This window comes from Hemiscyllium ocellatum, chromosome 12 (assembly GCF_020745735.1).
Source record: "Hemiscyllium ocellatum isolate sHemOce1 chromosome 12, sHemOce1.pat.X.cur, whole genome shotgun sequence".
Classification (NCBI taxonomy): domain Eukaryota; kingdom Metazoa; phylum Chordata; class Chondrichthyes; order Orectolobiformes; family Hemiscylliidae; genus Hemiscyllium; species Hemiscyllium ocellatum.
In genome coordinates this window covers 43,538,162-43,554,838 of record NC_083412.1, presented here as the reverse complement: position 1 = coordinate 43,554,838, position 16,677 = coordinate 43,538,162, and the positions used below count along the sequence as shown (strand labels likewise).

The following is a 16,677-nucleotide window of genomic DNA, read 5'->3' as shown; positions in this document are numbered from 1 at the left end:
GAAAGCATCTTTCAGTTTTCTCATTGTTATTTTTAACCATCTCAACTCGCTAGCTTTCTCAGTTGGTCGTGCTGTCTGTAAATAATGCCACTATCACCCACGTAGAATTGCTCTAATATGAGCATTTCAGCAAAACCATGTGCGATGGCATCTAAGGCATTCAGATTAGAGATCAGCTCAAATCATTCTCTTTAAAGAAAATTATACTCTTCAAATGTCATGTCCGATTGGCAAAACTGCTTTTCAATTTTTGGTTTTTTAATACACCGACAATTGTTTAATGAACTTCGGAAGTCTTATTAATTTTCCTAGACTTATCAATTTTCAACATTGCCCATTCATTGAAACATTTCTTTTGACTCGAGTTGCAGTTCCAGGCATTTGGACATTAAATAAAGGGATGGAATCAGACCTTTCAGAAACACTTGGTAAAAATTCTTCAGAAATCCCCATCTTTAGAATAGTAAGTTAATGTCAGACATGTTTTCAGTCTCTCAACAAAAATTTTTTAAAAACTATACTCAAATCACTCAGCTTTAACTTCAAGCAAGTGTATTGTTTCTTTTGGAAAATATATGCATATTTTTTCTATGAATTTAAAGTATGTCAATGTCTATCAATGACTTTTGAAAAGCAAAATAAGATTTCAGAAATGTGTTAATTTTAAGACAAAATGCAGCTGCACATAAATCAAACTCAGGCATGAGAATGGCTTTGCTTTTATACAATTCCTCCCATAGATCAGAGATCAGGGGAGAAAATTTTTTTTTTAAACATGAGAAAATATCAATCTGCAACTGAAATTTAGGTCATACAAATAGTCTTCAGTCAACAATTAAATGGTATCTATACAAGAGATCCTGCCCTGTTCTGTGCTGGTACCATGACTGGTATGCCACCCATTCGTTGAAGGTTTGCATGGCTAACAGCATAGGAGAGTGTAAGCTGTGAAGGTGTCTTACGAACAAGTGAGCCATTGCACCTTGCTAGGTTTTGTGAAGATGGAGATAAACTTGAAGCAACCACTATTGCCTTTGGTGTGGTGTGGTGGTTTCCATTTGTATACACTGGTCGGTTCTGTGATTGACTAGACGTTGTTGTAATTGAGTGGAGCGTGTGTCCATTATACCGACTGAATGGATTTAACTCGTAGGCGGGCTTCTTGTTTTGCCAGTAGGGGGCATTGTATGTGTTTACTGATGTGAGAGTAACATTATCCGAGGAGCCAGCTGGATGGAAACCTTTGGTGGATGATGATGATGGTGGGATGTCATCTTCCCTGAAGAAAGGAATATTGAATTAACAAATATTCAGAACAACCATTAATCATCAACTAATTCTGCTGTGTCTATGGTATCAATAAATAATACGACTGTTGACTTATTCCAGGCGTTAAAGTGCTAAAATGATTAATCACAGAATTAAAAAATAAATTCAACTGATTATTATACTGATGCTGTGTTCAAAACCAATATTGTTCAGATATAACCAATACTCCAGTCCATGCTCTGATTACATATGACTCCTGATTTGTTCTCAATATATTTTGATTATCAACAAACAGGATTAAACTCCTTTATAGTGAAGTCTATTAACTTTTATAGCATAAATATGAAACTCAGAATGCCATATTAAAAAATGATCTCAGATTTATTCAGTACACAGGAATCTAAATCTGACTTACAGCAAAAGTCTTGCATTGCATTCATGAATAATACAAAATAGCAACATGACTTGTGCCAATTAAAATTACCTGAATTAAAATCAACATCGCTTTTACTGAAACATTGTAGAAATAAACCAAAAGCCTTTCAATTAATTCCATGGAATGTTGATGATTATGCTAGTGTTCAGCAATTTAGAACACGCCTTCAAGTAAATTACCCCGGTACCTCCATGGAGTTGCCTAGCAACTTTGAAATCAAAGTGGCTTCAGCACTCCTATCAGTTTGACCTAGTTTTTAACCCACATATAAATACTGAAAGCACAATCTTCTGATCGTCTGTTTCACTTTTCTAGCAGTTAGGGATATATGAAGTTGCTTTCACCAAATGTTCTGTGGATAAAAGCACAGCATGATATGGTGTTGAGCCAGCCCTCCATTAAGTACCATATTCACAGCAGTGTGACAGTAGGGGAAAATCAGAGAGAAGCAAATTGTCTCTCATCACACTACTGTGCATGCTTCATTGTATTACACCAAACTATCCTCATACAAGGTATTTTATCCAATTAAATGTTAAAAATTTTAAATTAAATTAAAGCTTTTTAAATTTAATCTCTAGTTTAACGCAGCTAATTCAGACAGATAGTTCAACTTGGTCAGAAAGTGAAAAAAAGGTTCAAGATCCACAGAGCTCTTGATCATCATTCATCATCAAGTCTTATCTCAAAATTCTCTCTTTTTTTTCTGGAGTCATAAATGGATATGAGAATTTAGTTTAAATGATGACAAATGTAAGTGCTAAAGCCTTTAGACTGAAACCTGCATTTATTCATTTAATGCAATAAATCAAGTGCTTGGCACAATGAAGACAGAATTAAAATTTCCATAATTTTCTTCAACAGAACGTAAAAAGAAACAATTAGTGAAATTTGCTTAATACCAATTACAAAGCTAAACAAACTATTTGTTGACTAGGCTGGGGCTATTTTCCCTGGAGCATCGGAGGTTGAGGGGTGACCTTATAAAATCACAAGGGCGTGGATAGGGTGAATAGCCAAGGTCTTTTCCCCAGGGTAGCGGAGTCTAAAACTAGAGTGCATGGATTTAAGATGAGGGGGGAAAAATTTAAAAGGGACCTAAAAGGCAATTATTTCATGCTGGTGGTGTTGCATATGTGGAATGAATTACCAGAAGTGGTGGAAGCTGGTACAATTGCAACATTTAAAAGGCATCAGGATGGGTATATGAATGGGAAGGGTGTAGAGAGATATGGGCCAAATGATGGCAATGGGACTAGATTAATTCAGGATATCTGATCAGCATGGATGAGTTGGACAGAAGGGTCTGTTTCCACACTGTACATCTCTATGGCATACTATCTTGCACTTCATGTAATTGCTTATTGTTGATTTAAAAATGTACAGATCAAAATAGGTATCGTACAGATTAAAATCTAGCATCCACCATGTATCAAAAATACTTCAGATGTCATTGCGCCTGTATTTCTCTCACACGCTAACATTTACATCGCCTGATCCTATCCAGAGATGCATCAAAAGTCTTTTCTTTTCAAGAAGAAACACGTGCATCATTTTACCTGCACAAGTACAGAACATTTCCAGGTGTTAGGGTTTCCAAGACTCTCGCAAACAGCAGATGGCACTACACTGTGGTTTTCCTAAGTTACACAATGTGGGAGCATCTGGCGAGACCAGCATTTATTAACCATTCTTAATTACTTTTGAGAAGGTGCATTTCCAGTGGAAAGGGTGCTACTCCTAAGCTGCTTTCTCCTAAGTGATGTTGAGCTTCTTAAGTGCTCTTAGAGCTGCAATATGAAGAGCAGTTCCTCTCTATACTTGTGTCTTATAGATGGTCAAAAGGCTTTCAGAAGTCATGAGGTGAGTCATTTGTCACAGAATACCCAGACTTGACTCTGTTCTTCCAGTCATAATACTGCTGTGGCTGATCCAATTAAATTTCTACTCAATCACGTCCCCAAGGTGTTAATGATGTCAAAGCCATTGAATGTCTAGTGGAAGTGATTAAACCTTCTGCATGTCAACAAATTTCACTTGCTCTATATTAACACAAGCTCAAATGGTGTCAAGGATCTGCTTAAAGTTTTGACTTGATTAAGCAAGTGAGGGCTTAAGTTAAATTTCATTTGACTGTGGTTAGTTGGAAAACATTTTTGGTAAGAAAGAACAGCCATATGGCTCAGATGATAATTCATGGATTTATGATAAGATGAATGCTTTTAAAGTTAAAGTTCATGTAAACTTGTTGTGAAAATGCTTTAAATGTAACAAAAATTTAAGAAAAATAGATTTTTAAATATTACAAATACAAAAAAATGCAATTCAAAACAGTACAAAAATAGTACTAAAACTAAACCCAAATAATAAAAAAATTCCCCAACCCACCCTTCCATAGGAATGTATAAACATATATAGAGAGGTATAAAATTTAAAAAATACCTAAAATAGTTATTTAACTACATAAATAAATACCTAACAACAAACAAATAAATAGTAATAACTTAACCCAGCTGAATAAAACACTCATACATTCACAGTTCCTCCTCCCTGGATATTGGACTCATGAAACACAATCATTACGGCTATATAAAAGCCCTTGTTAGTGTGGCAGATAAATCTGTGTCCAGGTATTGCAAAAAGGATTGCCATGTCTTGTAAAAATTCTCAGTTTTGTGGTGTACCATATTTGTGAGAAAATCCAGGGGAATATGCTCCATAACAATCTTCCGCCAACCCGACAGGCCTGGGGAGTTTTCTGATATCCAACCTAGCAAGATATTCTTCCTCGCACAGAACGTAAGAATATTGAAAAGTTTTTCTTATGCGCATCTGCAGGAAATACAATGGGTAGGCCCAAAAGGAGAGAAATAGGGCCCTTCTCCACCCCTACACCTAAAATCCTCTCCATTGCACCCACCACAGCGCTCCAATATGTTTGAAGCCTGTCACAAGACCAAAGACAATGGGTAAGAGTGCCCCTGCAGACCTTGCACTTGGGGCATGTTGAAGATACCACTGGTTTAAATTTTGACAAATGGTCTGAGGCTAAGTGGACCCTGTGGAGAATCTTCAACTGTAAAGCATGGGTCCTATTGCAAATTGATATCTTCCTTGCATTCTCACAAATATCCTCCCATGCCTCTGAAGAAACTTCAACACCCAGCTCTCTTTCCCACATCTTGCAGAGTCAAATCAGACTCATCTGAGGTGGCACCCCCAAATTGGTGATATAAAGTACTGACAGAGAGTGTACTCTTAGCACCCCTCTTTCTATGTCAGATTTGTAGGAATCATTCAAAAGTGTTGTCTTTTTTTGAATAAAATCCCCATCTTGAAAAAAATGAAACAGCTCTTTATTAGGTAACTCGTACTTCCGCACGAACTGACTGAAGGACATCATTACATCTCCCTCAAACCAATCACCCATGCAAGATATACCCCTAGCTGCCCAACGTTTAAATCCTAAATCTATCATACCTGGTTGAAAACCCGGCATACCCACTAAAGGTGTAAACAAAGATGTTTTGCCAATATTACCTTCCCTCAGCCGAGTTGCCCTCCATGCTTTAACAGTATTAATGACTATTGGGTTATGGAAATATTCCCTAACTGTCCTCACCTTGTCCAAAAACAGCAAACTGGTAAGGGGGCACCTTGCCTGGGAGGCTTCGATATCTAGCCATATTGGGTCTCCACAAACCCAATCACTTACGTAGGTCAAAAGTGAGCTTAAATGGTAATTTTTAATGTCTGGAAGGTCTACTCCCCCCAATCTGTGAGGCAACTGCAGTTTGGCTAATTTAATGAGGGGCCGTTTATGGTGCCAGATAAAGGAGTTGAACCAACTGTTCAGTCTCCCGAGTGTTGGTTTATTGAAAATCAGGAGGAGCATCCGTATAGGGTATAGCAAACGAGGGAGAATATTCATCTTAATAAGCGCTATCGAACCCAACCATGAGACTGGAAGTGCCTCCCATCTTTGGAGATCTTGTTTAATTTTTTCAAATACTGGAGTAAAATTGGCTTTGAACAGCCACTCCAGAACTGGAGTAATGAATATGTCCAAATACACAAAACCCCCCTGTGACCACCTAAATGGGAATCTATAGTCACTCTCAAGAGCCAACTCTTTCGTAAGACCACCCATAGGCATAGCCTCTGATTTAGCAAAATTAATCTTATACCCTGAAAAAGCGCCAAACGCGTGAATGCATTGTATCAGGCAAGGCACTGAAAGTGCTGGATTTGTCAAGAAAATTAGAACATTGTCTGCATACAGTGAGATCTTATGTAATTTTGACCCCACTTCTGGAGCTGATATATTGAGATCCCCACGAATGGCCTCTGCCAACAGTTCAATCACCAACGAAAAATAAATGGTGAAAGAGGACAGCCCTGCAGGCTGCCCCTAGAAATATTAAAATTGCTTGATCGTACCCTGTTGGCAATGACCGCAGCGAGAGGTACACTGTAGAGAATCTTTACCCATCTTATGAAAACTTCGCCAAGACCAAACCAAGTATAGAAAAGGTACGGCCATTCAACTCGGTCAAATGCCTTCTCTGCATCTAAAGAAATCACTAATCCCTGTATTGACTGCTGTTGGCAGGCTTGAGTTACATTAATTAGCCTCCTAACATTATTGGAGCATCTGCGACCCTTTATGAAGCCCATCTGATCCTCTTTAATAATAGAGGGTAACACAGTCTCCAGCCTTAACCCAACAGCCTTAGAGAGGATCTTAAAGACCACATTTAAGAGCGAGATAGGTCTGTATGAAGCACAGTCTTCCGGACCCTTCCCTTTTTTAAGGATAAGTGAAATATTGGCCTCTCTTGAGATGGTGGGAGAGGATCATGACCGTATGAATCATTAAACATATTCAGGATCAAGCCTGACAGTATACTTATAATTTCCTCATAGAATTCACTGGGAAGTCCATCAGGACCGGGCGCCTTTCCACTCTGAAGCTGCCTCACAGCTTCCTGCACTTATTGCTCTGGTAATGGGGCATTGAGAAAGGACTGTTGTTCGGGAGTCACACGCGGGAGCGTCAGATCTCTAAAAAAGGATTCCAATTTGACCTGCCCCTCCTCACAATTTTCAGACTGATCTAATTTAGAGTAGAATCTCTGGAACGCCACATGAATCTTTTTAGAATCACATGTTAGGTTCCCAGACCCCTCCCTAATTGCTGTAATGGTTTGTGGGGCACTTCTCTTTCTGGCAAGGTATGCTAAGTATTTGCCTGGCTTGTCACCATGCTCGTATAACCTTTGCTTTGCAAAAGCCAGCTCCTTTTTTGCCGTCAGCGTGAGCACAGAATTTAGTGCAGACCGCAGTGCCGTAATCCTCTGTAGTTTGACCAACGAGGGTCTGTCAAAATAGGCTTTCTCGGCTGCCTTCAACTGTGCTTCAAGGAGACGTTGCTGCTCACCTTTCTGCCACTTCCTACTGGTGGAACATGAAATAACTAACCCCTGGCATAGGCTTTGGCAGTTTCCCAGAGAACAGATTAGCTATCAACCGAGCCTATGTTGATGTCTAGGAATGCCCGAAATTCCCTAGAAAAATACTCCACAAACTTGCTGTCCATGAGAATAAAGGGGTCCATTCGCCAGTACCTTGAATCCACTGTAACATCCTTAATCTTAACCATGAGTTACACTGGAGTATGATCAGAGATGGCAATATTACCAACCGTACAGGATGCCACCAGATCCAGGGTTACCACAGGGGTCAGAAAAAAAAAATTCAAGCTGCGTGTGACATCTATGCGATTAGAGAAAAATCCCTACCTGTAGGGTGGGGACACCTCCAGACGTCCACCAATCCTAATTCCCCACACAGACCCAATAACTGTTTAGTTTGTGCAGAGGGTATTGAGAGACCTTTTGGCAACTGTCTACTGTGGGGTCCATGAGGCAGTTAAAATCTCCCCCTATAATGGTGTGCCGAGACTTGAGACTTATCAGTTTAGAAAAAGCATCTACCAAGAATTTAAGAGGATGAGCTGGGGGACAATAAACATTTAAAATGCCATATTCTTCCCCATTTATCAAGGCTTTAAGAATTACAAACCTCCCATATGTGTCTTTAACACATTCCAACAATTTAAATGAGAGATTTTTCCTAATCAATATAGCCACTCCCCTACATCTGGTATTAAATGATGAAAAATAAACTCGGTCAAAGCCATTCTGCTGTAATTTCAGATGCTCCTTGTCATCCAAATGTGTCTCCTGTAACAAAACAATATCCACCTTCTCCTTTCTAAGCCTCAAGAGTACTTCGCCCTCTTAATTGGTGAGTGACTTCCCTTGATATTCCACGTACACCATTTAATCAAATCATTAGCCATAATCTTCTGCAATTGCATTTAAATTCCAGAGAGGAGGAGTCCGAACCACAAATTGCTGAGCCTTAGTGTTGCATGGTCCACCAAATATAAAAACTACATAAACAAAAACCAATACATTTAACAACAACAAAAACCAGAAAACAAACCAACATATAAAGTGCCAATAGCACTCAGCAGGGGAATTCACCATCCTGAACTGCCCATAAATAGGCATCTAACCATCTCAACTACCTTCACTTCTCTCAGCTAGAGCCACATCGCAAGCACAAGCTAAAAAGAATAAACACTCCATTGAATATCAATATGAATTAAAAAAAAGCATTCTTTTATTTAAAAAAGGGAGAATAAATACCCCACTCATCCTTTGATATGTGCTAACTTAGAAATTTAAAATGTACATGTTAACCACCGCCAGACATGCTTTGAACCAAATTATAATTAATAGAGGAAAAAAAAGGAAAACAAAGCTCCAACCGGATTTCCTCCATTTCTTTTGCAGAATGATAAACACATACCTAAGCAACAATATTTATACATACTACAATTGTTTAACTTAGGTTAGTTTGTTCACAAAGTCTCTTGCCTTCTCCAATGTGTCAAAGAGATGCATGAATCCATCTCAGGTGATCCGAAGCACTGCTGGATATCTCAGCCAGTACTGAATCCCAAGCTCCCTCAATCTTCTCTTGACACCATCATACGATTTTCATTTCTGGATCACCGCCGCTGAAAAGTCCTGAAAAAACATGATCTTAGACCCCTCGTAAATTAGGGCCTTTGGATCCTTCCCCTGGAGTCTGGAAGCCTCCATGACTCTCTCCTTATCCTGGTAATGATGGAACGGTACCAGGAAAGGACGAGGGCATTGACCCAGACCCAACCTCCGCTCTGCGACCAGGTAAGCCCTCTCTATCTTCAATCCTCTCATGCCAATCTCCAAGTCAAGGAATTTCAGAAGCCAATCTTCAACAAATTCTGCAGGCCGGTCATCTTCCTTACCCTCAGGCAGACCGATGATCCAAATGTTTTTTCTCCTACCCATTTTCAAAATCATCCAGTTGGTCACGTAAATTACAAATCTGTGTCTTCAGGGCTTGGATCTCATCCTCGGATGAACTGGCATCAGCTTCCACCACTGTGACCCTGTGCTCCACCTCATCCGTCCTCTTCTCCAGGTCTCCCAGCTGCTGCTCATGCTTCTGCAGCATGAGAGAGACTGGACCCAGCTTCTCTTCAATCTGTTTCCCCAACATCTTGTGAAAGTTCGAGAGCTGGTTCACCAGGTCCTGGAGAGTAATCGGCTCCGAGGCTGCTCCAGGCTGAGTTCAGGCCCAGCCTCAGACGCTCCTCCTCCCTTTTTAGTCATTTCTGGACAGCTGAAAATACAGGTAAGTCAATTTTTAAATGTTTCCTGGGGCTCTATAATCTTTCCAACGCCCCAAGAAATCCTGATATGGGCGGGTTAAAGAACCGTCCTGCTCCTGTGATGCAAAGCTCTGCAGTGTGATCTTCTCAGATCGCTCCATCTGAAATTCCACCCCCCCCCCCCCACCCCCAGCCAGCTGTACTTTAAAGAGGAGCAGTTTTAGCACAAAGATTGCAACAAGCCTTGAACATGAATATTATATGGCTATTCTAAATCTCAATTTATTTTAGGCATCAACAGTTATTGCAGCTCTTTTAGTTAAATGATGTTGATTGGTTTTGGAGAAAAATTTAGATATATGATTTTGGATATTTTGGATGATGGTTAATCACTCGGAGGTGTTGTGACATACTACGAGCCAGAATACAAATTGTTCTACCGGTATCACATTATTAGTAAACATATCAAAACTGGCAAATTAATCAGATAGGCTTCTAACAAAATAACTGGCATCTGAAAGAATGAATCAGGAGACTGTAGGAACTAGCGTCACTGAAATGTGTATGACTTCTAACGAAACCAATCAGGAATTGTGATTCTTGGAGGTCCAGCGTACAAGAAAGGAAGAACTTCAGTCAAAAGAAGAGACAAAGGACCCATGCCAAATGAACCAGAATTCAAAAGTGAGTCAGCTTAAAAAAGCACTGCTTTTATTAAGTATCATTAAATGTTGTCATTTCTCATCACCTAAGGGAAGGAGGGTCAGTTGATGGATCAGCTGATCAGGCCTAGGATACAGCCTTGAGGAAATCCTGCAAAGACATGTTGAAGGTAAGATGATCAGCCTTCAACGTGTGTCACTTTATAAACTGTAGCCACCTCCTGACAGGCAGAATGTGCCACTTCTCTCTCAGGAAGACACTTCAAATAACTGCAGACACTGCTCATCACATCACCTCCTGCACCTATGTTCAACTTTATCAGTTCGTTACAGACAGGAAAGTCCTGCTCACAACAATTTTCTGTCAGACTCCATTTTATTTCTCCACATTAGGGTTCCTTTCACCTCATTTGGACTATCCTTAGAAAAGGCTCACAAATATTTGACATTCAAATGGATTAGCATCGACAGCAAGTGCCGGCTTTCATACCCAAGCTTTTAATATATTCCTTCAAATCGGTGGCCCGTTTTTGTACATTTCTTATTAGCTATTATGCACAATCAGAATTGTGCTGAAAGCTTGTGTTAATTATTCACGCACCATAAAACTGAACACTATTATCTTAGTGCACTATGATATGCAGCCAATTCTTCCCACAACAGAAATTGCTAGATTACAAAATTGAGGTCTCTGGTGTAATGAATGTACATTACACAAGAAACCTATCTTCCTAAAATTGATTCTGTTCTGCTGAAAAAGATTCTGAAAACAGAAAGCAACAGAAAATGTCTTTTCATGCCTTATGAGAGGCATAAATTGATTGTCAGAGAAAAAAAAGTTATTTTATCTCACACCATCATTGAACAGGGTGCAAGTAAGAATTTTTCATTAGTGATTTCAAGACATTCCAAAACACTTCATGGCCAATTAATGGAAAGATTATCTATTTTGACAATTTGAGTCTAGGGATCCACTGGGAACGCCCATGTGTTTTTTTTGTAATAATGCAATCAAATCTTCAACATCAAACAGGAGGACAAATGGGATCTCAGCTGAACGACACATCTGAAAGGCGGTAAATCTGATACAGCAGCAATGTACAACTACTGAACGTGGGCATTAAATAACATTTCACTTTTGAGTGGATGGAGTGGGATTTAAATCCAGGATCAGAAATGAAGCCTCCATTTTTAAAAAGTGCAAGAGAACTACTGAAATGTATAAACAGACTTCTTTTGTTTTGTTGGTAATAACTAGCAGTACTAAAACAGAGTTTCTGGTCATCATCCCATTCTTTTACCTGTGACTTGATTGGGTTCAAATTTTTGCTAAATTTTCCAACAAAACAGTGAAGCCGCTACAAAGATAATTATTTCTGAAATACATTGTAAAGTACTGTATAAATACAAATTCTATGTTCTGAAGTACTAACCTGATCTCATTGGGAATTTCCTCCTCTTCATACTTGTTTTTGTTCTTCCAGTAAAACATAATGACAACAATAGAAAAGATGCAGAGGAGGAGAGCCAGGATACCTGTCACCACAGCTCCAATTACTATTCCAACATTCTGGAGTTGTGCTGTTGAAGCAAAAGAAAGGAGAACTTAAACTTTTCCCCCCGACACCCATTTTTTTTTGTTAGGTACTCTCTACAATCTGCATCATCTTAAAATTGGCAAGTGATCTAGTGCTTAACACCTGATGCCTTTTAGTCAGCTGATCTCAAATTACTTGTTCGTATTCTTGGAGGAAGCACCAAGCCTCTGGCTGGGACCATTCCTGATGTACCTCCAGATTATCTTACTTAATTTAAACCAACATGCAGCACATGAATTCAACATAATGATCCAACAAAGCAATGGCATCTTTAACTTCCATGAACCATTTTAATGTTTTGGGATATATTGAAAGCTTTTTGATCAATTAGCTCATTGCTGGAACTTCTGCAGAACCACCCTGAATAAGCTCTCAATATAATGGCAATTCCACACATATTATGGAATTAATGTCTGATTGTGGACCCACACAACTGGAAGCATGACAAAAAAAAACTATTCATATCAACCAAGTATTCAGCACATTTCCATTAGAATCACAAAAGTGAGGTAAGAGTATGTCCAAGACTCAAACACACATGCGTTTGTGTTAAATATAACCATCTTAAAATTGTGAAGCATCAGAAATGAATTGTCTGCTCTTTGGAGTCTTCAGAGTTCTTCCAGAATTGACTTGAGGCCTCTAGTAGACGTCTAGAAAGTACTTCATAAAAAATTTAAGCACTCCTATAAATTGGAAACTGAATTGCACATTCACATACTAGACTATAAGTTAGTTAAATCTAGCTTTGGTACAGTAGTAAAACTCTGTGTACTAATGGATCAGGGCTTTAAGTCCCACATCTTGCTCACATAAAATACCTCACGCATTACAGAGGGAATGTTACCCCTCTGAATGTGTCATCTCTTGGCAAAGTCATTCATTCGAGACTTCGGTCCCCTCACATCTCAAGGTGTTTTCAAATGCCAGCAAGGGAGTTCTTCCAGATTCACAGACAACATCCAACTCTCCCCCAAAACCTAAAACAGATGACCTAATCATCTAATATAAAACAAGGAACTGCAGATGCTGGAGATTTGAAATGTGAAAGTGCTGGAGAAACTCAGAAGGCCTGGCAGCGTCTGAAGAGTGAAAAAAAAACAGAATTAATGTTTCAAAATCATTGATCTTTCTTCAGAACTGAAAGCAGCTGGAGAAACTCAGGAGTGGGTTCAACTGCGGGGTTGAGTTGAAGGACTGAGTGAAAGAGATGGAAACACTATCCAGAGAAAGAGAAAGAAAAGGGAGAAGCAGATAAAGGAATTGCTGATATTAAGTTGGGAGAGAGATAAATGCTGAATGGATGCTAAAGGAAAGAGTGAATAATTGTAAAGTTGAAAATGGAAACTACCAATATGGAACAGGACCTAGCAGTGTGGGGATGTGTAACAAACATGCTCTAAAATTGTTAAATTTGATATTGAGACTTGAGGCTAAGGTATCTAGGCAGAGATGAGACATTGTTATTTCAACTTGCGCTGTACTTTGGTGGAACACATTTGTTGAGTCACACATTGATATGGAATCATGGTGATGCGTTGACATGGTAAGCAACTGGAAGCTTGATTTTTACAGACAGACTGCAAGTGTTCCACAAAGCGGTCACCAAAGTTTCATCTCCCCACTATAGAGGAGACTACGTTGAGAGCAGCAAATACAGTAGTCTGGTTTGAATAAAGTGCAGGTAAATTGCTGCTTCACCTGGAAGGTTGCATAGTGCCTGAATAGTAAGGAGGGCTGAGGAAAACAGGAAAATGCTGCACCTTTTCAGATCTTGCTGCATCTTGCATGGGAAGTTGCAATGGGGGTGTGTGATGGTGTTGGGACTGTGGACCATGCATTTCGATCTGCAGCCATGGTGACACAAATTTAGCTGACACATTAATGCATTACTGAGGGAGTGCTGCCCTATTGGGGGATCGTATCTCGGTAAAGCCATTAATGAGAGGCACCTTACATTACTTAATTATCCATCTTATTGTGGTTTGTGAATCCTTGCAGTATGCTATTAACTACAGCTTTTCACATATTACAACCTTGAGTATACATTAAAAGGCTGTTTTGAACATCTGGAGGCCATAAACGGTCCTGAATAAATGTAAGTCTCTATTCGGATGGTCCCATACTCTTTCATTACATCATACTACATATGTTTTTAGTTCATCAGGACTCAGATTTTCACACCATTTATTTTCTAGCTAAAAATATTTTTCTTGAAAGCACTGACTTCTGGTAGTTCCACAGCAATATGATAAGAAAACATCTGTCTGGGAGAAACAGCCAATAAAAAGGTCTAAGATTACTGTTTCTACAATATTACAAATATCCTTTGCTGCAGAAACCTCATCGGCATCCCCTCCTCTACCCTCACTATATAAGCATGACATTTCCATTTCTCACATTAGGCAGTCTCATAATGTCTCCGTGAGATTGCCTCATTAGTGTCAATTAGTGCCAAAGTATTGGGAGGTCTGTGCTGTGGACCTGTATCCCCAGAGAACTAGATTGTGATTGCCTGAACTAATTTCACTTAAGACCATTAACAACCATGAAAGAGAGGTGACTTTCATCCCCGTAGTCTTGCTTCAATTGCCAACTAAAACGCGCAGTCCTTCAACAGTAATATATTTTTAAAGAATTGCTCAAATGACAAGCAGACAATGAATACTAAGTCACAGCAGCATATAGACTCATACCATAGGATTGTTAAAGGCAAACTTCAAAGATATTTTGACATATTTGAGTGTGTTTTCATTACCTATTAATGTTAACTGCATCTAATAGTCTAAATTAAATCCATAAATATATGAATGCTAATTATGAAAATTATTATATATTTACAGTATTAACGTTTTTTATTTAAATAGTATGATCGCAACATCTACATTAATACTATCTTTTTCCCATTCATTCTAGGTTTTCTTCCAAGTTTATCTCAAATGCTTAGAAGATGACATTAGAAATGAATGAGTCTGTGCAGACTATTACATAAATGGAGAATGACTGCAGAATTCAAAGATCTGAGAGATTTACATGTTCTGGCGCATGAGTCACAAAAAGTTAACATGCAGGTACACACAAATCACAAAAGCTAATGAGATATTATCCTTCATTACGAGAGGAATTGAACATATGCTTCGGTTATAAGGACACTGGTGAGAATACATCTCAACTACTGTGTGCAGTTTTTCTCTCCTGATTGAAGGAAGGGTGTTAACACAATGGGGATTGATACCTGGAATGATCAGTTTGTCTTATGAGGATAAAATGTGAGAGGAGACTGTATTGAAGTGTATAAGAAACTGATTTGGAGGTGCCGGTGTTGGACTGGGGCATATAAAGTTAAAAATCACACAACACCAGGTTATAGTCCAACAGGTTTAATTGGAAGCACACTAGCTTTCGGAGTGCCGCTCCTTCATCAGGTGGCTGTGGAGGAACTGAATTGTTTCGCCAAGGTGAATGTGGAAAGGATGTTTCCTCTCATGGGTCAATTCAAAGGTAGAGGACAATGTTTTAAAATTAAGAGCCTCCCTTTTAGGACAAGGCTAAGGAGCTACATTTTTTCTGAAGATTTTGCAAACTTTGAACCTTCGGCCTCAAAAGCTGATGGTCTTAATGAACGGGAGAAGAAGCTCAAGGGACCTAAAAGTCTACTTCGTCTATTTCATACATTCGCATATCAAAAGCATTATTGATTTTAAAAAATCATTAGCAAGTTAAAGACTGCAACTAATATTTCAGCTGGATACTTTTCCCAGTGTAAAATTTTCCAGAAAGGTAAGATAATCATAGCGTGAATCTACTCTTAAGCTAACTTAATTTATCTCAGCCAGGATAGCAGGATATGAGGTACAACTGGTCCAAGATAAGACTACATATATGTGTATTCACATTTCTGGCCATTATTCAATGGATGGTACTCAGTATGACCACTACTGCACACCACTTTATATCAAAGACCATGTGAAAACATAATTAAAGATTAGCAAAGCTGTAAAGGATAACCAGAGCCTATGAAATGGAAACTCACAATACCACCTCTTCCACATATTTGTTGTAAAGTTACAAGTAACGGGAAGCCAGTTTATGATTAGCAAAATATGTAAAACAAGCTTTATATTTCTATGACCTCACTGTAAAGTCTTACTTAAGTATCTCCATTCCCTAATACTACCTCAGAATAATACATCAAAAATATCAGCACACAACTCTTTGATTCATAAGGTTCATAGGACATTACTCTCCAATGTAATGCTATATTTCTAGAGTAAATGACCTATTAGAACAGAGGCTCAGTTTACCTGCTCAAATGTATACAAGGAGAGGTTGAAATATTCCTATTAAAGACTCGAGTTCAAATGTAATAAATGCTTTACTCATTTAATGATATATCTAATTTTCTCAACAAACAATTTTCATTACTACTGCTATAAAATAGCATAAATTATTGCTAAAGAGTAATTCAATGTTGCTGTCCACCTGAGATAGATTTTTTTAATGATTATTACATTTCCTTAAATGTTTGTTGGATGAGCTAAACCTTTAGCTTAAATCTCGAGAATCTGAATGTCTGCCTGCAAACACCCTACATTTTAAAATCCTCGTTGCTACGAGCTGGTCAATTCTGCACTTAGGAGAAAAATTCACAAAATTATATTTTCTGTAAAAAGGCAGCATTAGCAGTGTACTTACGAGGAACAACCTGTAGGTCAATGGCACAGGTACTAGATCCAATTGTGTTAGAAGCTGTACACTGATACAATCCATTTGTAGCAGTGCTGATATTCCGGAGAATCAATGTCCCCTGCATTGGATCTGAAACAATACGTTGAATATTTCTGTGATTCACAATAATTTGTTGATTTATACAGTTCACTTTTGAATAGTTATAAAAATATTTCACCTCACTGACAAGACAATACTGACCTTGCTCAGCAAGGACATTTCCTAGCACTCTCGATAATATAACACAAAAGCAAA

General features: G+C 38.7%; 1 protein-coding gene across 1 annotated transcript in view; it reads right to left on the bottom strand.

Moving 5' to 3' along the window:
- Positions 1-716: 716 nt before the first annotated feature.
- igsf11 (immunoglobulin superfamily member 11) overlaps positions 717-16,677 on the bottom strand; it is a 180,105-nt gene continuing 164,144 nt past the window's right edge. The window contains exons 5-7 of the mRNA XM_060833005.1: positions 16,390-16,512; positions 11,530-11,677; positions 717-1,279 (exon numbers count right to left, since the gene is read on the bottom strand). Of these exons, the coding sequence (XP_060688988.1) occupies positions 847-1,279; positions 11,530-11,677; positions 16,390-16,512 (704 nt within the window). The 3' untranslated portion in view covers positions 717-846. The remainder of the gene's footprint in view (positions 1,280-11,529; positions 11,678-16,389; positions 16,513-16,677) is intronic.